The sequence below is a fragment of the Pelobates fuscus genome, chromosome 8, assembly GCF_036172605.1.
Source record: "Pelobates fuscus isolate aPelFus1 chromosome 8, aPelFus1.pri, whole genome shotgun sequence".
Classification (NCBI taxonomy): domain Eukaryota; kingdom Metazoa; phylum Chordata; class Amphibia; order Anura; family Pelobatidae; genus Pelobates; species Pelobates fuscus.
In genome coordinates, this window is record NC_086324.1 from 28,317,167 (window position 1) to 28,340,161 (window position 22,995).

Here is a 22,995-nt window from a genome sequence, read left to right on the forward strand (position 1 = left end):
TCGGAAAGGTTAATCTGCCTGTGAGCGTTTAGTAAACTGATGTAACTACAGGTATAGATATTACTGAGACAATAGGATTAAGTCATGTTCTGATGCCCTTGCTTATAGCACTTGCAGCATTCATTAACCCAGTTTAGGAAGAGTACACCCACACTGGCTCTGGTGGGATATTGAACTCCGTTCTTGAATAGGATTTTTCTTTAAATGTATCCAGTTCATTATGCACAGTACGGCATATTCAGCCACAAACTTCAAAGGATTTACATTACAGAGCTCACGTCATTGATGGCTTTAACATACAGTATGAAATTTACGAACATTTTTTTATTTTTTTTATTCCCTTGTGATTGTTTCTGGCTCTGATAAAACAGATTGTAGCGTTGAAACATCACTGTACGGATTTAAATAGATGCAGATTTAACAGATAGAATATCGCTGGTGTATTGGCTACTATTACGCTGTTCTGTTCATCCAAGCAACGTGTGGTGAAAAATTAAAGGGACACTCGAACATTCTAATTGAATAGATTTATTTTTACTGTTCGAGTGTGCTTTTCTTGTCATACATATCCCTTCTCCTTTCTAAAATTAAAAAAAGTGTGTCAACTTACCAGTAACCCCACTGCCCGATGCTTCTCTTCTCCCACTTAATCTCTGGCCAATCCAGTGTTTCTCATAGAGAAGCATTGGAGACCTCCTGATCATGCACGGTATTTGCCGTGCTCAGCCAATTAGATATTTCTCACAGAGCAGCTGTGAATAATGTATATTATTGAGAGATGTAGTGGTTTGGGTGTTTAGAGTTTCCCTTGAAGGTCGATATAAAATGGTGAGGAAATACATTTTATGGAATTATCATTTACATTGGCAAAGAATATGGAACAGGGTGGGCTCCTAAGCTCGAATTGGCCTGAAGGCTGTGTGAGAAGTACAGTATGGTTAGGAAGATATGAGATCTCCATATACTGGACTGTCATATACTGTGTCACCAACCGACTTGAGAATTAGAACCTCACACAATGCTGCAGCATTGACAGCAAAGGAATTTGAGGGATCACTCCGTGCATTTGTTAAGCCAGGGTTATGTAACATAATCTGTGCAGAGTAAGGTAGGTAAGCAGTTCTTTATCTGTGCAACAAGTGCAAAAATAAATCCCAAGTCTACACTGGTCCTCAGTGTTGAGGTTCCACTCGAGGTCTCACACAGACAAGGAAAAGGGAGGCTGGGTTAAACTCATCATAAAAAATAGTTTATTTTATGATTTATAATCATATTTACTTGCCAGTATCTTATGACCTCCTCCTTCTCTCCACTTGTTATCTTCCGTAGTCCCCTCTTAAAGAGACACTATAGCCACAAAAACAGCTTTACCTAATGAAGCCGTTTTGGTGTATGGATCATGCCCCCGCAGTCTCACTGGTCAATTCTCTGCCATTTAGCAGTTAAATCACTTTGTTTATTGTGACTTACACAGCCTTTCTTAACACTTCCTGAAGAGAGTCATCTAATGTTTACACTTCCTTTATTGCAAATTCTGTTTAATTTAGATTTTTTTTTTATCTCCTGCTCTGTTACTAGCTTGCTACATCCCACAGGAGCATCCTGTATGTAATTAAAGGTCAATTTAACCCCTTAAGGACACATGACATGTGTGACATGTCATGATTCCCTTTTATTCCAGAAGTTTGGTCCTTAAGGGTTAAAGACTTTTAAAGTAAGTTAAATCTGAAATTTGTTTTCATGCAGGCTGTGTCAGTCTCAGCCAGGGGAGGTGTGGCTAGGGCTGCATAAACAGAAACAAAAGTGATTTGACTAATAAATAGCAGATATTTAAGCAGTAAAACTTCAGAAGCATGATCTATACACAAAACTGCCTCATTAAGCTAAAGTGGTTTTGGTGACTATAGGGTTTCTCTTAATATTCTCCCTAGTCCCCTCTATTTTGTATCCTCCCCAAACCTATACATTTCTTACCCCTATACCTTGTTATTATTATCTTCCTCAGGCACTGCACTGTTTGTTCTCTTTTAGTCTCACTGTTTTCACTCCAAAGTCCCCTCTGCTTACATGCTGCACAGTCCCTCTGTTTGCACACTCCCAATGTACCATCCCCAGTCCCCTCTCTTTGTGCCCATTCCAGCCACTCTTTATTAGTACCATGCTCTCTGACTGCATCGTAGTCAGTCCTTATTTCATTCACTCTATGTTAGCACTCCCCCAAGTCTTTTAAATGAATACATCCTTTAACAATATAAATATTTTAGTAATATTAGTTGTAAGAATGCTATTTTGGGCTAAAATGTTAAATCACCATCGTGCACAGCACCCATGTTCCCCTCTCCTCCAGTCTTCCCTCCTCCTTCGAGGTAATGATGTGAAGGGAGAACTTGGCCTTTGTGCTGGAAATAGGTAACTTTTAGCTGTATTTTTTTTTCTATTGATCAGCCTACATGTTCCATGATTACTATGTTATTTCCAAAAAACTTTCCTAATAAACTCTACCAATAAAACCACATTTCATAGACATGGACTCATCTTCACTTGACCTTGAACGCCCGCAGAGATAATGGGAAATATAAGTTGATTTGCTGAAAGCAGGGGAATGTAAACACTATTTGGTGTACACTGTCTGTCCTGTCTACAGGTAAATTAAATCAATATTCCCTTCTGCTTCTTATTTGACAAAAGATACACACATAAATAATGTTTACTGATATAAATATACCATGAAACATCACAAGATGGAAACATAGTGGAGCATTTTGGAATTACCTACAGCCTGTTCCTCTTTCCGCTTTCGTGATGCAGATCTTCTCTTATATTCCTTCTGCACATCTTCTTCCCATTATTTGATCTCCTAATATACTTTTTTTTAATGTATTTAGTCTCTTCCTATCCCTCTCTCTCTTTCCTCACGCTCTCCTTTTTTCGCCCTCATTTTCTGTCTTTCGTTCGTTCTTGCCTCTTGGTCTTCCCATTCTATGACTCGTTTATCCCTTTCTATATGACCTCTCTAATATCTTTGCTCTTTGCTGTATGTTACTGTATAACTAAATGGAATTAGCCGCACTTTCCCTCTCATTGACATTAATCTGTAACAAGCTCTTTCTTCTTTGTGTCCCCAAATGGCCTCCCATAAGCCCTTTGCATCTTGGCAACAACAACATGAATACAATATGTGTGAACAATATTGTACTTCTGTTATGGAGGAAAGTGGATCCCGGATTGACATGTTCTGCCGAGAATGTATCATATGTATAATTGCTGCATATTTTCTGTATTTTCTTTCTATTTATTAAGTGCTTTGCTAGTAGGAAATGTACTGGCAGAGAGAAGTGAATTTCTAGTGGTAAATTAATTCTGACAAATGACTAAATATAGAATATTTGGCAGAGGTTTCTACTATGCTTGGTGGATAAGATCTCTGTAGGACAATAAGATAACTCTGTTATTTACTGAACCTAAATTTATCCATGTTCACACCTCAGTATGGTAGGTGTGATACCCAGCAGTGTTAACTCAGCAATTAGAAAAAGTACCTCTGATTTGGATACATAAATTATTAGTTGCTTATTTCAGGTATTCCTTTTATGGTATGTGTTTAAATCAACTTACCAGATTACAAAATGTGAGTTTGACATGAAGTGGTCATTGACATGAAATGGTCTGGGTGCCTATAATGTTCCTTTAAATGTTTAATGAATAAATGCACAGCTCCCTTAAGGTGAATGCATCTACTACAATATTTGCAAAATATGTCGATAATAGGTTTGCGTTGACTAAATTAATGCTTTAATCACTACTGCCATAACCCATAGCGGTTATGGTGCCAGAGTGGCAGTGTAGGATTTTGCTCATTGGCTGAGAGTTCCATTTAAGAACAGCTGGAAGTGTCAGCTGAGCTTTGCTCTGTGGAGAAACGGAAGCTCCCTTCCGGAGCTTACAGTTCAATGGGAGGAGATGACCAGCACCCAGCAAATCCATATGTGTTGCCAAACCTTTCTCACATGGTTTCACTACTTACCCTGGGAGGGCGACTTGGGAATTCAGGCACCATAATAACTGCAGAATACTATAGTGGTTATGGTACTTGGAGTGTTCATTTAAAAGTAAAGACTTAAAGGGAAACTCCAGTGCCAGGAAAGCAGGTCCCCTCTCCCTCCCACCTCCCTAATCCCCGGTTGCTGAAGGGGTGAAAACCCCTTCAGTCACTTACCAGAGGCATCGACATGTCCCACGTCGTTGCTTCTTCCTCCGCCGCCGCTCCTGCTCTGCATTACGTCGGCCGGTGGGCGAGACTGATCCCGCCCACCGGCCGGTGAGACCTAATGCCGCGCATGCGCATTAGAGCTCCCCATAGGAAAGCATGGAAAATGCTTTTCAATGCTTTCCTATGGGGAATTGAGCGATGCTGGAGGTCCTCACACAGCGTGAGGATGTCCAGCGACGCTCTAGCACAGGTTTCCTGTGCTACGAAGCAGGAAGTGCCCTCTAGTGGCTGTCTAGTAGACAGCCACTAGAGGTGGAGTTAACCCTGCAAGGTAATTATTGCAGTTTATAAAAAACTGCAATAATTACAGTTGCAGGGTTAAGGGTAGTGGGAGTTGGCACCCAGACCACTCCAATGGGCAAAAGTGGTCTTGGTACCTACAGTGTCCCTTTAACAGGGTTACTCCCACCCCCTCAACCCGCCCCACCAAAAAAAACAAACAAAAAAAAAACTAATGTGGTGTCTTGATTATCAAAGTTTTTGTTTTTTGTTTAAAAGAGAGTGGAAACCTGAGTAAGTAGTGTAGGAAATATTTAATTCAGATCTTTAGACTTGCCATATGATTGTTGAGATATAATATGAACATTGACTGTAATATCCTGTTTATTTAAAAATGCGTCTCTGGCAATCTTTTCTGGCAAAAGTACAAATCCAATTTGGCAGAAGCAAATCGAATATATTTTTGGTTCCGGACATGAGAGCTCATTTATCAGGTTAAAGGCAGACAGATAAATCTAATAGAGAATATGTAGCCATCTGGAGTTGCCGAGATTAGGAAGGAAAAAAAAATTTAAAAGTCATATTTGTGGTTATTTATTTTTTTCCCCTAAATCACCACGGTGGTCTGCAGAAGTAAAGAAATAGCACAAAGTATTCATCTTCTGCCTGATGATTTGTTACATAATATCTTCTTCTTTGTACTAGTAACGGCTACTGATTGCTACTTTCGTAAATGGCTTTCTAAAAATATTTTTGACTGCTGTCTCTACTAATTCAATAATCTGCATTTATATATTCCAGTTTGTAATAAGTGATCTTCCTTTCGTGACGTTGATTACTCCAAGTGCTAAAAAGCCATTTACAACCATAAACTTAATAATGCATCATGTTTGTTTATCTGACATCCTCACCCTGACTCTGTATTACTGTCCCCTTGTGACCCTTAACACTGTGTATTTACTTTAGAAACTCTTGTCTGCTGCTCTGATAATTGGACTTTAACCACACATAGAAGGCTGCTGCAGGCTCTGGCAGGTAGTTAACAGAACAGAAGATAAGTTATATATTAAACACAGTGTGCAATTAGAGAAATCTATAAAATAGACTATTTTCCAGGAAGTGTGGAGGTAGGCTGGGTAAGTCACGGCCAGAGGAGGGCTGCATAAACAACAAAGACAAGATAAAAAGGAGACTACTTACGTTTTACCTTCTCACACATATATTAATATTTATCAAAATAATAAAGAGAAAGCAGTTAGGCTTCGGGTCGGATATGTCACACATCTTCAACTTTATTCTACATGAAGTGTGCCTCCATCACTCCTCCTGTGATGTCAGTCTGCAATAGGTTTTGCCACAGTCACGTGGGTTTCACCCAACTTTAATTTGCACTTATCCAACAACATGTGGTCTCTTTTCTTGACACAGTTTGAAGGCACTCTCTAAAACAAAGAATCCTACTGATATTGTTGGGTCTAATCCCCTACCCTTTATCCGGTTCTTTACCTGGATGCATGTAACCACCTCAGTATTCTAAACTTTGCTTTGCATTATATTTTTACTAAATAAGGAAGTATTTAAGTTTCATTTCATGGGAGTACTTATCTTTTATTGCAGATAAATTTGGTCACCTACCTGATCATCTGGTAATCCGTACATTTTTTGTACTACAGACTTCTTTTGAAAACCCACTTCTTTTCATTTTGCTATGTAACCTTTCCTACAAAAAAATAAACTGCATAAAATAAATCACTCAACTCTGCAATTGCTAATAAAACCAAAATCATTTTCATTGCCCGTTGTAGTAAAGTGAAACTTTCTCTTGATATACCTCAGGCCTAGTTGGCAGTTGCAGGATTATAGGCAACCCAAACATGTGACTCGAACAACCTTTGGCAAAAATCTGTTATTCTTTCTTCCAAGACTAAGTAGTGTTCCTTTTAAATTGTGGAACAGACTTCAGTGGAAAAAGCTTAAGTCTAACGTGACAAGTTGGCCTTTGGTATCAAGCAGTACTTAAGATTATAGCATAAATTGCCAAGAATTTGAGACGAAGACAAGTATTGTGCAAGCAGGCTGTCCCACACTGTCATTTTGTGCTATAAAATACAGACAAATTGGGGATTATTGTAGCTTTGGTATTCGAGAAATCTAAATTGCTATTAAAGACAGAAGGCTATTATTTTGCGTAAACCTCCTTTACTGATACCTCCAGCAGCAAAGAAACAGTTAACGCAAGTATCAGAAAACATCCAATCAGTACAAGGATGGGCATATAAAATCCCCAACAGTCGCTCCCACTTCCTCTTTTTTTTGCTGCTGTGTCCTCCGCGGCTTCCACTCTGTTTTCTTGGCCGTGGCCTCTCCACAAGTGCCATTTTGGATTGCGCGACGAAGCTCCAACGTGGAGGCCCACGCGCTCCGATGCTTCTTAGCATCTCCCTGCTGTATACTGTCTGTGTTACAGGCTTATAGCACCAGATAAGGTGTCCCTTTCGCCAAAGTTTGATCCGTTCTTCATGAACTGTTTCTTTGCTGCTGAAAGTGTCAGTAAAGAAAGTTTAAGCTAAACATGAAGCCTCCTGTCTCACTATAAAATTATGTGGAGGTTACAGGTAGGGTAAAATTACATAAAATAAGAGTTGACTGCCTTCAGATTGGCAGTGAACTACATATCCTATCATCCTGTGCATTTGGATGACTATTGGTAATGGAAGTTGTTTCTCAAACCTAATGTAAAATATATGCGTTTTTAAGAAGTGTAATCTGAATGCTACGGATACTGCTACTGGATTAAAAATAAATTGTTGATGTTTATTTACTGCCCAATTGAGAGAGCTATTAAATGGGAATTAATTATTATGCTGGTGAAATCCATCAAGATAACCAGTCCATTTTCAGTGGCAATTGACGATGACACAACAATACAAGTTTGGATAGTAGACCTAATGTGTGTCATTCGATGTGGCCATTCAGATATCAAGTCCCTTCCATCCCCAAGTATAGATTTAAGTTCCAATTAAAGTCAATGAGCGCTCAATCCAAGCAGCACAAATTACCTGCTTAGCAAATGGTAAATCTGACCAGGGCTTGGGAGTAACATCATTTTAATTGTACAACTTACTAAATTTAAGAACTCATTGAGCCACCTACTCGATCTATACAATTCACCTACCTGATCTATACATTCTGTTTGCCAGATTGTAGTAACTAAATGCAAATGCTTACAAATAAACATGAGAAAGATATATTTTCAGTGTATCTATTTAGATTCTACTGTAGGATTGGCCCTTATCTCCCAGTTGTCTCTCTTCGTGTATTCGTGTTTGGAAGGTATTTTGAACTTGTTTGGCTGTATTCGTGTTTGGGGGGTATTTTGAACTTGTTTGGCTGTGTTCGTGTTTGGGAGGTATTTTGAACTTGTTTGGCTGTGTTCGTGTTTGGGGGGTATTTTGAACTTGTTTGGCTGTGTTCGTGTTTGGGAGGTATTTTGAACTTGTTTGGCTGTATTCGTGTTTGGGGGGTATTTTGAACTTGTTTGGCTGTATTCATGTTTGGGAGGTATTTTGAACTTGTTTGGCTGTATTCATGTTTGGGAGGTATTTTGAACTTGTTTTGAAACTAAAGCTACATTTATAGTCTTGTGCATAGTTATTGAATACATATCTAGACATGTACGCATAAATTTGCTTACATTCTAGCTCTTTTCTTACTCATTTTTTATGTTATTCTTGTCGACCACTGTCAGTATAAATATTGATCCATGTATTCCGTTTTTGTAGGAAAGGTTTCAAGTCAAGAATCCACCACATACTTACATCCAGAAACTGAAAGGATATCTGGATCCAGCAGTAACCAGAAAGGTAAGGGTGTTTGTGCAGAAATGTAAAAATATGCATAAAAATGTACCAATCTCAATGCATTTGTTGGTCGTGCCAGCCATTGTAATAATCCGTTATTTAGAAATGCATGGTGCCAATCCTCGTGGATCATATTTTATGACTGGCAAAATATGAGGACATTTGTATTAACACAATATGTTTATAGAATCTGAGCAATCCGTGATACCTCTGTGATCCCTAATATGTTTACTATCCCAAAATACATTACAACACAAATGTAAATTTGCGCCTACATACATTGTAGATTAAAGAAACACTATACGGTCAGGAACACAAACATGTATTCCTGACACTATAGTGTTAAAAACACCATCTAGCCCACCCTCCCCCCTGGCCCTGCTAAATATAGTAAAATCTTAGCTTTATTTAAGTCTGCGGCTGCTGGCTCTGCCCCTGATCTGCCTCATTGGCTGACATCAACAGAAGTGTTGAAATGACCCAATCACAATGATTTCACATAGGAAATCATTGGATTGGCTGAAATTGTCAAGGAGGCAGATCAGGGGCAGAGACAGCACAAGCTAAACAAAGCCCTGACCAATCAGCATCTCCTCATAGAAATGCATTGAATCAATGCATCTCTATGGGGAAAGTTCAGTATCTGCATGCAGAGGGAGGAGACACTGAATGTCAGTGCTGCTCACTGTGCAGCACTGCCCCAGGAAGCATCTCTAGTAGCCATCTGAGGAGTGACCATAGTTGTTCTGGTGACTATAGTGTCCCTTTAATGCCTATATACATTTTTTCAATGTCATATCCCACATATATGTTCTAGTATTTCTCATTCAGTTCAAATCTTTGTAAAACTGTCAGAAAGATTGCAAGACACGAGATGCTGTATAATCACTATTAACTGATACCTCCCTAATATTTCTGTAAAGTATCAACTAATAAATACAAAGTTAAAGAAATGCAAAGTTCTATTTTTGTGTATCTTGGAGAATTATTCTGTATACAGAATCATAGCTTAGTAATGTATTTATTCTTTTCTAAATATGTAATCGGGTTAAATGCATTGGCAAAAGTGATGAAGAGAAATTCTGTGTGACTGTCCAAAAAGTCTTTCAATGTTTCCGTTTAACTGCAATAATAGGAGTAGGAACGTGGTAGGCAGAATCCGTTGGAGTAGACACTTGAGCTGTCACTATTTGATCCAGAATAGTTTAATAAATAAGAAAATATTATTTATGGTTGCATTAAAATTCCTCCCAGATAAGTGGCTGACAACAGACAAGAAGCCTATACAAGAAAAATAAATATTTTGGCAGGAAAGGAAGAAATTTCCTAAAATACAGCTTTATTGCAAAAAAACATCCATAATTGTTAGTGTTCAGTGCGCCCAGATGTGTTCATATCCTGTGCTGAGGCCTTATGTGCAATTTGTGAAGAAGGCACACACCAGACTGCAGATCGTATTGCCGTTTACCTTGTCTTGTTTCGTAGTTCAGACAATCCTCGCTTTGTGATTCTGTACAATTGGCTTATACTATTGCCTATAAGTTAATTCTATTCATTATTTTTTATTTTTTTTTTTCTTAAAAAATAGCTGTAGGCCAAAAAAAAAAAGGCCGATCCCATGTGGCAAAAGTATTTTGTAACAATTATAAATATAAATATAAGCATTTTCAAAATATCATTAAATTCAATTAAAATAAATTTTTATTCAATGCTATTTTTCAAATAATTGGGGGAAGAATTTTCCTGTTACACCATGGACTTCCTTTTTCAAGATAATAGCAGCAACCCATGGCTCAGATAGTTTTGCTCTGTTTTTGTGCAAAATACATTTTGAAATAGAAATTCAACATGGTGGGACATTCCATAGTAATGTAAGAAACAACCCAAGAAAATTCAGCTAAGTAAAACTTTTTATAATCAGTTTGAGATCAGGGTTCTAATTGCAAATCACAGATTACCGGTATATATTGTTTGAAGTGTGGTTGTAGGGAATTTTGAAAGTGGGGATCATTTGTTGAAAATGAATAACAAGGAACACAGGAATCCAGGTAAGGATTGAAATGACAGGAATGAAAAGTCCGTCTTTTTTGAGCTCATGAGGAAATATTAGGAAGGAGCTCATCAGTGCCACAGCTGATTTAAGATTTATTCAGGACTCATTTAAGAATTACCTGAGATTGTATCAAGACTGTAAAGGCCTTTCTCTCAGTTCCTGAAGATATTCTGTATCTTTCATTTTTTCATTTTTATTTGAGAATATCATGACAATTTCATTCTAATGGTGAATGTTTAGCGTCAATAGTAAAATATATTTTTTAACATGTTTTATGGATGTATCTGATTTTCTGTCTTTTTCTTTCTTTTATCTCATACAATGTAATTGTCTTGGGAAAAAATACTAAAAACATAAAAAAAAAAATACAAAAATACAAAAAGAAATAAATATAGGTCTGGCACTGTTAAATATTGACTCTAACCGGGTAGTGTGAGAACACAAGTAAATCCAAAAAGAGTGTGTTTCACTATTAAACACAGACAAAAATTAGTGTGATAAAAGGAGCTTTAGTTGGATCTTGCATGAGATATGGGATAATGTTAGAGTTTTAAGATATAAGTTGAAGGATTTGGAGATAAGCTGGATATAATGAGTGAAGCGCATGCATCGTAAAAATAAAAAGCCACAAAGCCGAAAAACGCGTCGGTTTGGATTGATAGTAGTAACTAATCTGACGAGAGACTGAAAAGAGCGAGTTACTGTTAGAAGAAGAAAAAACAAGGGGACAACTAGTTTGTCATCTAGTTAGCCACAGAAAGCGTGACAATAAAGAGTTTAAAACTAAAGGACGTGGTTCTCAAACTGAAAGTTAATGTACAATAAGTGAATTGAGACTGGGAGTGATAGGTACATCAGAAAAGTTCAATGGCTAAGGTTATGAAGGGCGACAAGAAATGGGTGGATTGCAATGTTTAATCCAGTTTTACTTTTGTATTTCCGTTTAATCAGTAATGGCCATTCAATCTTTTCTGTTGCAACTCTTAAAGTTTAAAAAGATGAAGTATCTCGGAGGAAATCCAGAGTAGTGAAGACACACCGTGTAGTGAGGACACAGCTGTGTGTATGTTTGTTAGGTGTCATTTACTAGGCTGTTATCAATGTCAATTTAATATGTGGCAATGAGAAATTATATTTGACATTCTAAAATAAAATAATGGGTTGTGGAATGATTTATTGCAGTGTTTCTGGAAATGGCATAATATTTCCCAGAATCACAGTTTATCCTCTGGAACAATTGTAGTAAACCACAGAGCTGTTCAGATTGGTATCAGTACCTAGTACCCTCTTTCTTACACAATTGCACTTTCCTACCACATGCACCACAATTATGTCAAATGCAAACAGGAGACCTCAGATATGCTTTACAGTTAGATTTTTTTTAAAGGGACGATTTAAAAATGTAAAGTCTCAATTTTCTATTTTTATTTTGTATCTCATTCAAAAGATTACTATACTTTATTATTATTATTTTTTCAATTCTTTATTTTTGCTGTGCGGGAGAAGTTACAACCAGACCATACACGCCACAATAGAGGAAACACAGACAATAAAAGCCATACAAAAAAAAAAAAAACATTTGTATATCATTGTCAGAAACTGCATATTGTGTTTGGTATTAAGCAAACAGGCACAATTGACACGTCTAAAGCTGCATCAGGAAAAGGCATAGTTAGAGATCCATAGACATGCGGATATGATACAGGGTTAAGTGAGGTTTTATGGTAATTTGTGCTAGCTCGACAACATAAAAACTATAGCTTCTAACGCCAAAACAGAGAGCTGGGGTAAGCATCCCAAGAAAATGTAATATTTCACCCACTAAAGAGAGCATCAGCAAACGCCCACTGTTTTAGTAAAAAGGAGCGGACCTGTAGGTTGAGTGGTTAACTCAGAATACAACATGGCAGTGGAATAGCTTGTGATAAATAATAACAAGAGTTAAGGAGAGCAGAATAAACATTTGCTTATAAAAGTCTCATCATAGTTGAGGCATGTATGCGAGGGTATACTTTATTATTATTATTATGCGCCTAATTGTTCTACTAATTTTATTTTAAGAATGCTTTAATATACTTAGAATTTCTGTTGGAATAGTTTGAAAACACTTTTTTTTAACAAACCTACAGCAATTCCTCATCCCTTTTAAAATAGAATTTCTTAATCTACAGCACATCTGACATTGTGTAAGAATATCTCAATATGGTTGATTTAACCCCTTTCATACCAAGCTCGTTTTGTATTTGACACTTGGGGAGCATATCCAGTGTGTACATATAGGTTAAAAGTTTGGATATAGATTGCTTGTCAGATATACATAGAATTTGAAAATAGGAGAACTAATATAATTTCTTTTAATTTATTCATTCATACTACACAAATATCCTCATATGGTTAATAGTACAACTTCCTAAAAAGGTAATTAGAGTTATAAAAAAATATGTATTTAGGGAAAGAATAAAAAAAAAATATATATTTTTTATGCAAAATGAAAGTACAACGTGTATATAAAATGGTGGTAGTGAACGTGTTAAAGAATACTTAAAATTAGCTTTAATAAAAACTGATTGTGCTGCTTAATCAAAAAGTATTTTTTTCTCTATTTTTGCATTTGTAGAAATTTAGGAGGCGAGTACAGGAATCCACTCAAGTTTTACGAGAACTGGAAATATCTTTGAGAACAAACCACATTGGGTAAGAGAGAGTTTGGAAATTGTAACCTTGGATGTTGTTATTTGCAGTGAGATACACCATATTCCTTTCTGGATGTAATGGAACAGAGGGGACTGATTTGACTATAATTGGAGCTGCCACGTTATGTCTATGGCATAGAAATAATCATTGCTCTTTTTGTACATTTGTTTAACACGCATATATGACATTTTTGGGTTACTTTATGCAAAATCTGTTTGTGTTACTGTACATGTTTGCCAGTATCAAGTTTCAAATGTCCTGGGGTTTGGCTCACAAGTGATGTTCTTGTTGAAATGAAAAAAGCATCAATGCTGGGAATTGTGTGAAAACAAGCAAAGCATGTTCAATTATACAATTACATTCTCCCATCACTCCAATCCCTCCCTCCCATCAGTCCAACCCCTCCCCACTCATCACTTTCTTCCTATCAGTCCAATCCCTCCTCACTCATCACTTTCTTCCTATCAGTCCAATCCCTCCCCACTCATCACTTTCTTCCTATCAGTCCAACCCCTCCCCATTCATCACTTTCTTCCTATCAGTCCAACCCCTCCCCACTCATCACTTTCTTCCTATCAGTCCAACCCCTCCCCACTCATCACTTTCTTCCTATCAGTCCAATCCCTCCCCACTCATCACTTTCTTCCTATCAGTCCAATCCCTCCTCACTCATCACTTTCTTCCTATCAGTCCAACCCCTCCCCACTCATCACTTTCTTCCTATCAGTCCAATCCCTCCCCACTCATCACTTTCTTCCTATCAGTCCAATCCCTCCTCACTCATCACTTTCTTCCTATCAGTCCAATCCCTCCTCACTCATCACTTTCTTCCTATCAGTCCAACCCCTCCCCACTCATCACTTTCTTCCTATCAGTCCAATCCCTCCTCACTCATCACTTTCTTCCTATCAGTCCAACCCCTCCCCACTCATCACTTTCTTCCTATCAGTCCAACCCCTCCCCACTCATCACTTTCTTCCTATCAGTCCAATCCCTCCTCACTCATCACTTTCTTCCTATCAGTCCAACCCCTCCCCACTCATCACTTTCTTCCTATCAGTCCAATCCCTCCCCACTCATCACTTTCTTCCTATCAGTCCAATCCCTCCTCACTCATCACTTTCTTCCTATCAGTCCAACCCCTCCCCACTCATCACTTTCTTCCTATCAGTCCAATCCCTCCCCACTCATCACTTTCTTCCTATCAGTCCAATCCCTCCTCACTCATCACTTTCTTCCTATCAGTCAAATCCCTCCTCACTCATCACTTTCTTCCCATCAGTCCAATCCCTCCTCACTCTCTTCCTATCAGTCCAATCCCTCCTCACTCATCACTTTCTTCCTATCAGTCCAATCCCTCCTCACTCATCACTTTCTTCCTATCAGTCCAATCCCTCCCCACTCATCACTTTCTTCCTATCAGTCCAATCCCTCCTCACTCATCACTTTCTTCCTATCAGTCAAATCCCTCCTCACTCATCACTTTCTTCCCATCAGTCCAATCCCTCCTCACTCTCTTCCTATCAGTCCAATCCCTCCTCACTTATCACTTTCTTCCTATCAGTCCAATCCCTCCTCACTCATCACTTTCTTCCTATCAGTCCAATCCCTCCCCACTCATCACTTTCTTCCTATCAGTCCAATCCCTCCTCACTCATCACTTTCTTCCCATCAGTCCAATCCCTCCTCACTCTCTTCCTACCAGTCCAATCCCTCCTCACTCATCACTTTCTTCCTATCAGTCCAATCCCTCCTCACTCATCACTTTCTTCCTATCAGTCCAATCCCTCCTCACTCATCACTTTCTTCCCATCAGTCCAATCCCTCCTCACTCTCTTCCTATCAGTCCAATCCCTCCTCACTCATCACTTTCTTCCTATCAGTCCAATCCCTCCCCACTCATCACTTTCTTCCTATCAGTCCAATCCCTCCTCACTCATCACTTTCTTCCCATCAGTCCAATCCCTCCTCACTCTCTTCCTATCAGTCCAATCCCTCCTCACTCATCACTTTCTTCCTATTAGTCCAATCCCTCCTCACTCATCACTTTCTTCCTATCAGTCCAATCCCTCCTCACTCATCACTTTCTTCCCATCAGTCCAATCCCTCCTCACTTTCTTCCTATCGGTCCAATCCCTCCTCACTCATCACTTTCTTCCTATCAGTCCAACCCCTCCCCACTCATCACTTTCTTCCTATCAGTCCAACCCCTCCCCACTCATCACTTTCTTCCTATCAGTCCAATCCCTCCCCACTCATCACTTTCTTCCTATCAGTCCAATCCCTCCTCACTCATCACTTTCTTCCTATCAGTCCAATCCCTCCTCACTCATCACTTTCTTCCCATCAGTCCAATCCCTCCTCACTCATCACTTTCTTCCTATCAGTCCAATCCCTCCTCACTCATCACTTTCTTCCTATCAGTCCAATCCCTCCTCACTCATCACTTTCTTCCTATCAGTCCAATCCCTCCTCACTCATCACTTTCTTCCTATCAGTCCAATCCCTCCTCACTCATCACTTTCTTCCCATCAGTCCAATCCCTCCTCACTCATCACTTTCTTCCCATCAGTCCAATCCCTCCTCACTCATCACTTTCTTCCTATCAGTCCAATCCCTCCTCACTCATCACTTTCTTCCTATCAGTCCAATCCCTCCCCACTCATCACTTTCTTCCTATCAGTCCAATCCCTCCTCACATCACTCCCTTGCATCCCAATGCTCAGCATACTCAGTCACCAACACAACCAGTCTGCCAACCCCACACACGTCACTTTCAGCCAATCACACACATTTCCCATATTCACTAACAACCACACTCAACCATCACATTAACAGCACAAAGTAACTACACACTCTTGCACACACAACACCAAACCACCCCCACATAACAGAGCCCAGGGCTGCAAGAGGGACCTCGATCTGCCATCCTGACTAGGGCCCTTTGAATATCACTTGAATAAATAACACTCAATGATATAACCTTAGAATTACCACCTCAAGCCAAGGGCGTACCTAGAGCATTTGGAACCCGGGGCGGACCCTGTGTTTGGCACCTTCTCTCCCCTTAGTACGCCACTGCCTCAAGCATAATGGGCAAAATGCATTATGTTATGTTCAGTTACATTCCAACCAAGCAAGATGAGACTTAATTTACTGGTTTGAGTGTTGGCGTCATTATTTTTTATTTTTGTATTTGTAACATGCAACATCTGCCATGTTTTAATGTTTATCAATTATATAAAATAAAATGTACTTGCGTATTAATGTGCTTAATAAAAAGTGGGGTTTTTGTTAACTACATCAATTATGCAAATACTTTCAGTATTCATGAGCAACAATACCTCGTAATTCTATCAATTAGATTTTATAAGGCACATAAACGCCGGTCTTATATTGCCAAACTGTGAGCTAAGCAGTTCTGGTGCCAAAATAAAGAGAGAATTTGGATACCTACTGCAGACTTGTCGTGTTACCCATTTGCGATTTGCTCTCTGTAAACCTGAATATTATAAATTTAGTGAGATGGAAAAACCTTGTCTTCCCATAAGCCTCTATTTTTAGTTTAACCACAAAGTTTAGTCTACCGTTTCCATACATATGGTGTTGTTATGGCAAGTATGTCCAATCCATCATATACGTATTTATTTATTTTAATGCTCACTTTTTACACCCTGCACCCTCTACATTATACATAGCTAATGTTCATAAAGTTTATTGTGCTTTTTTGTACACGTTTTATTTTTTTATTTGTCTGCTCTTTAATAAATAAAAAGTTAGACAATAAGCATAATTTATTCCTCCTAAATACTCCTCCTTAAAGGGACACTATAGGCCCCCCGACCACTACATTTAATTGAAGTCGTCTGGGTGCAGTGTCCCTATTGTACTTAGTGCTGCAATGTAAAACCTTGCAGTTCCAGAGAATGTTTACACTCTGTTCCAAATTATTATGCAAATTATATTTTTCTCACTTACCTAAATAATTGATGTAAATAACAGTCAGCATAATTCTCATGTTATCAACTATTAATGATAACAGTATATTTTTTAAACATAAAAAACTTACAATGCACTGTTCCAAATTATTATGCACAGTAAGTTTCAAAACACGTTATAGGTTGTAAAGAACTGAAAATTGTAATTTGTTGTGTTTGCAGCATATTTACTGAAATCAAAAGCTATTTCAATCAAACTTATAACTTATATTATAATTTAAGTGTCACAAAGATTAAATATTTTGCTTTTCAGTTTAACTCATGGATGGCATTGTGTCTCAGGGCTCTTTTGATCACTAAAAACAATCTCGGGCACCTGTGATAATTAGATTGCCAGGTGAGCCCAATTTAAGGAAAAACTACTAAAGGAGGATGTTCCACATTATTAAGCAAAGCACCATTTTCATGCAATATGGGGAAGAAAAAGGATCTCTCTGCTGCCGAAAAGAGTGAAATAGTTCAATGCCTTGGACGAGGTATGAAAACATTAGATATTTCACGAAAACTTAAGCGTGATCATCGCACTATTAAGAGATTTGTGGCTGATTCAGAGCACAGACGGGTTTGTGCAGATAAAGGCACATTGAGGAAGATTTCTGCCAGATCCATGCATCGGATCAAGAGAGCAGCTGCTAAAATACCATTACATAGCAGCAAACAGATATTTGAAGCTGCTGGTGCCTCTGGAGTCCCACAGACATAAAGGTGTAGAGTCCTCCAGAGTCTTGCAACTGTGCATAAACCTTCTATTCGGCCTCCACTAACCAATGCTCACAAGCAGAAACGGCTGCATTGGGCAGAAAAATACATGAAGACTAATTTTCAAACAGTCCTGTTCAACAGTCCTGATGAGTGCCGTGCAACCCTGGATGGAGTAGTGGATGGTTGGTGGACGGCCACCCTGTTCCAACAAGGCTGCAACGTCAGCAAGGTGGTGGTGGAGTTTTGGGCCGGAATCATGGGAAGAGAGCTGGTCGGCCCATTTAGCTTCCCCGAAGGTGTAAAGACTGACCACTTTCTTCCTTGGTACAGAAGGAAGAACTATGCTTTCAATAATAAAATCATCTTCATGCATGACAATGCACCATCTCATGCTGCAAAGAATACCTCTGCATCAATGGCTGCTATGGGGATAAAAGGAGAGAAAGTCATGGTGTGGCCTCCATCCTCCCCTGACCTCAATCCTATTGAGAACCTTTTGGAGCATCCTCAAGCAAAAGATCTATGAGGGTAGGAGGAAGTTTACATCCAAACAGCAGCTCTGGGAGGCTATTCTGACATCTTGCAAACAAATTCAAGCAGAAACTGTCCAAAAACTCACAAGTTCAATGGATGCAAGACTTGTGAAGCTGCTATAAAATAAAGGGTCCTATGTTAAAATGTAACGTGATCTGTTAAAATGTTTAAAAAGTTAAAATGTTGTTATAAGTTTGATTTAAATAGCTTTTGATTTCAGTAAATATGCTGCAAACACAACAAATGACAATTTTCAGTTCTTTACAACCTATTAAGTGTTTTGTAACTTACTGTGCGTAATAATTGGGAACAGTGCATTGGAAGTTTTTTATGTTTAAACAAAATACTGTTATCATTAGTTGATAACATGAGAATTATGCTGACTGTTATTTACATCAATTATTTAGGTAAATGAGAAAAATATAATTAGCATAATAATTTGGAACAGGGTGTATAACAATGATTGACAGGTGGCATCACTCAGATCCAGGAGAGAAATAAAGAAAGGGGTGTGGGTTTCTACATTTAATTTTATTTTTTTCACAGACATCATTAACACATAATGGATAAGTATAGGGAATAAGTAAACATAAGATGAAAGAGACACGATAAGCACCAAAACAACCTTAGTTTAATGAAGCGGTTTTGATGTAAAGATCATGCCCCTGCAGTCTCACTGATCAAATCTCTGCCATTTAAGAGTTAAATCACTTTGTTTATGCAGCCCTAGCCACACCTCCCCTGGCTGACACTTACACAGTCTCTCTATTCACTTCCTTAAAAATAAGTCTGCATTTTAGATATTGCCTTATTGCACAGTTAATTTAGAATATATTTGCTCTTGCCCTGTTAATTCCCTGCTAGTGCCTGCAACAGCCTTCTATGTGTGATTAAAGTTCAATTAATAAAGCAGGCGATACAAACTTCTAAAGTAAACACTTTGCTCAAATTGCTGATAGATCAGGGATATGATATAATTTCCATTCCCCTTCCACAGAGCAGCTGGTGCTCCAGTGAAGCATTTTGAGAGAGCATGATCGGTCACAGGACTGTAATTTAAATGCAAATCAGTAGCACTGCTAACGAGAGGTGAGGGAGGAAAATAGAATTATTTTTATATATTTTTTTCTGGGTACTTGCTGGCGCTATCTCAGAGGCAGTGTCCTCTTTTCCTTTTTTTGGCAGTGCCCCATCTAAATTTGTGTTACGGATCTGTTCCTGTTTGGAGGAACTGTACTTAGGGTATATGAGCATTTTGGGGGTATATGGTTTTGTTACATTTGCAGTATGTGGATTTTTAGGGATAAAATATAATCTCTAAAACTTTATTTTTCTTCTCATTCAATCGATTATTGATAGATTTAACATGGGGCTTGGATAACAGCATTACAGTATGCACTGTAGATAGGTTGTATACATTATAGATATCTGCCATACAGTATGGTATGCAATGTAAATAGCAATTGGCAAAGGTAAAAACAGAATACAAACAGTAGAAAAGGGTTTGTATGATAAAATAAAGTGAATGCGTATTTCCTGGAACACCAAGTCATACGCCATGGAGAATAACACTGCATTATATTGTAACACATGAGTTCATTAAATGAAGGACAGTGTTGCTAATCTAGACTTGGCATAAGGCTTTGATGGCTGCATTACAGTGTACAATGGAAGTACGCTGCAGATGGTATACATTGTAGATAGCAGCAGTAGGATGTGTGATATAGGCAGCGATTGGCAAAGATAAAAGCAGATTAACACACGGTATCTTGGTATCTTAAAAAAGAAAGGTAGTATGAGAAAATAAATGCACATCATGCGGACCACCCAGGTGCTCTGGACCTAGGCATGGTGTTTGGTGCTAGGCTCCGCCCACTCTTCTAGTTAGGCCCCTACACTCCACTGGTCTGTGCCGCTGGTGAGGTTCGGCCCCATCCCCCTCTAAAACTTTAGAATTATTCCTAATATTCTTGTAAAATATAATCCAATACATTTATATTATGCAAATTTCCTTTTTTTTTGCTTTAGGAATACCTAAACAACAATGTATACACGTTTTGTTTTTTGTTTGTTTTTTTATACTCCATTTATTAGTATGCTTCCTATTCTTCAACCAAATGTTTAAACAAACACAACTGACAAGATTTTATATTTGCTGTGAGGAAATTTGACGTAGTTGACATAGGCAGAGAAATAAACTATTAGGAATGTTTTCTTTTGTGATACAGTCTTTCTTAAATGGATCTAATAAAGGAACCATCTGATTTTTTTTGTGTGCTCATTTTGCATTTTATTTTTGCTTGTGCAGTCCTTTAAGAATTTTGAACAAAATCTCCATTGAGACATCCTTTGTTTATCTTTGCAAGTCCTGCACATGTTACCACTGCAGTTGTTTTGATTGTTGTGGATGTTCTCACTGGCAAAACAATGTATCTTTTACGTGCTTTTTTTACATGCAGTAGTTATAATAAAAATATGAAAATGATCAAATACTCTGCACATGTGTATTAGAATGCAATCTGACGACATTTCCACAAATGCAGATTTCTAAAAACATCAGCAGAATTTCAAGTGGCGTATTTTTTTTTACTTTTCATCAAACAACCTCTATAGCAGGGATAAGCAACCTCTGGCACTGCAGATGTCGTGGACTATGTCTCCCTTGATGCTTTGTCAGCGTTATGGCTGTTTGAGCATTATGGAATATGTAGTCAACGAGATCTTGAGTTCCGAAGGTTGCCTACCCCTGCTCTACAGTGTTCCCAGCGCCCTCCATTTATCTTCTTCCGAGATTACTAAATAGTTTGACATATTAGAGTTACTGTGGGGAAGGTGAAGGTGCGGGGGACGGGGGTTTCTATGCTAAATATAATTTGGATTACTTTGAATAGAAATCAAAGCATAACTGGAAGAAAGAAGATTTCGTCTAAGACAAAGAAAAGGTTTTTTTTACTGTAAGAACAATAAGGATGTGGAATTCTCAGCCTGAAGAAGTGGTTTTATCAGAGTCCATACAGATGTTCACACAGCAACTAGATGCATACTTGCAAAAACAGAATGTTCAAGGATATAATTTCAATGTAGGGTAATAACTGCTTGATCCAAGGATAAATCTGACTGCCATCCTGGGGTCAAGAAGGATTTTTTTTCTCTAGCTTGTTGCAAAATTGGAAGTGCTTCAAACTGTTTTTTTGCCTCCTTTTGGATCAACAGCAAAAACCAAATGTGAGGAAGGCTGAACTTGATGGACGCAAGTCTCTTTTCAGCTATGTAACTATGTAACGGTGTAACTATGTAATAACACAGGTATACATACGGTTGGGAGGGAATGCTTTTAAAACAATAAAAAATCAAAAACAGAATGTAATTCTTTAAATAATTGAGCGTTCCATGTTGATGTTTTGTTTTTCAGGTGGGTGAGAGAATTTTTGAATGAAGAAAATAAAGGCTTGGATGTTCTGGTGGAATATCTTTCCTTCGCACAATACGCAGTCACGTAAGCGTAATATGTCATTTAAAATCTCATTATATTATTATACCTACCGTCAGCTCTGAGTCTCTGCTAAACTGCTCAACTCTTTTCCTGACTGTTGACTTCCATTGATTTGTGCTGATGTGCCTGCTAATACGCTAGACTAAAATATAGATCAACTGAGAGGGCTATTCACGAAAGTGAGCATTCAAAGTGACTTCTAAATTCAAGGTGAAAGTAGTCAAACAGGAAACATTCTGTAATTCAGCTCTGCTTTCAGCTCGAGTACTCTGGCCTTAAATTTGAAATTCACTTTGTATTCTGACTTTAGTGGAAAAACTCGGTATGACTATAGCTGAGTTGAGGAATTTGTCCAGGTTTGCAAGATAATGCACCTTGGACGTAAAAACCCAAGGGCAGAGTACAGAATATTTGATAGAGTCCTAACCTCAACATCTGAGGAAAGGGATTTAGCGGTGATTATTTCCGATGACTTAAAGGTAGGCAGACAATGTAATAGAGCAGCAGGAAATGCTAGCAGAATGCTTGGTTGTATAGGGAGAGGTATTGGCAGTAGATAGAGGGAAGTGCTCATGCCATTGTACAGAACACTGGTGAGACCGTATCTTCAGAAGGATATTGATACCATAGAGAGAGTTCAAAGACTGGCTACTAAACTGGTTCATGGATTGCAGGATAAAACTTACCAGGAAAGGTTAAAGGATCTTAACATGTATAGCTTGGAGGAAAGACGAGACAGGGGGGATATGATAGAAACATTTAAATACATAAAGGGAATCAACACAGTAAAGGAGGAGACTATATTTAAAAGAAGAAAAACTACCACAACAAGAGGACATGGTCTTAAATTAGAGGGACAAAGGTTTAAAAATAATATCAGGAAGTATTACTTTACTGAGAGGGTAGTGAATAGCCTTCCAGCTGAAGTGGTAGAGGTTAGCACAGTAAAGAAATTTAAGCATTCGTGGGAAAGGCATAAGGCTATCCTAGCTATAAGATAAGGCCGGGGACTAATGAAAGTATTTAGAAAATTGGGCAGACTAGATGGCGGAAGGGTTCTTATCTGCCATCACATTCTATGTGTCTATAAATATTTCTACTTTTCCTAAATAATACAAATTGGATTTCAATGCACTACAGTTCAGAGTTTACAAAACACCCCATAGAGTAAA

General features: G+C 38.3%; 1 protein-coding gene across 3 annotated transcripts in view; it reads left to right on the forward strand.

Moving 5' to 3' along the window:
- Positions 1–22,995, forward strand: part of FMNL2 (formin like 2) — a 179,241-nt gene that overhangs the window by 100,958 nt on the left and 55,288 nt on the right. For all 3 annotated transcript variants that reach the window (XM_063429520.1, XM_063429522.1, XM_063429521.1), the window contains exons 3-5: positions 8,272–8,352; positions 13,020–13,096; positions 21,743–21,826. In XM_063429520.1, the coding sequence (XP_063285590.1) occupies positions 8,272–8,352; positions 13,020–13,096; positions 21,743–21,826 (242 nt within the window). The remainder of the gene's footprint in view (positions 1–8,271; positions 8,353–13,019; positions 13,097–21,742; positions 21,827–22,995) is intronic.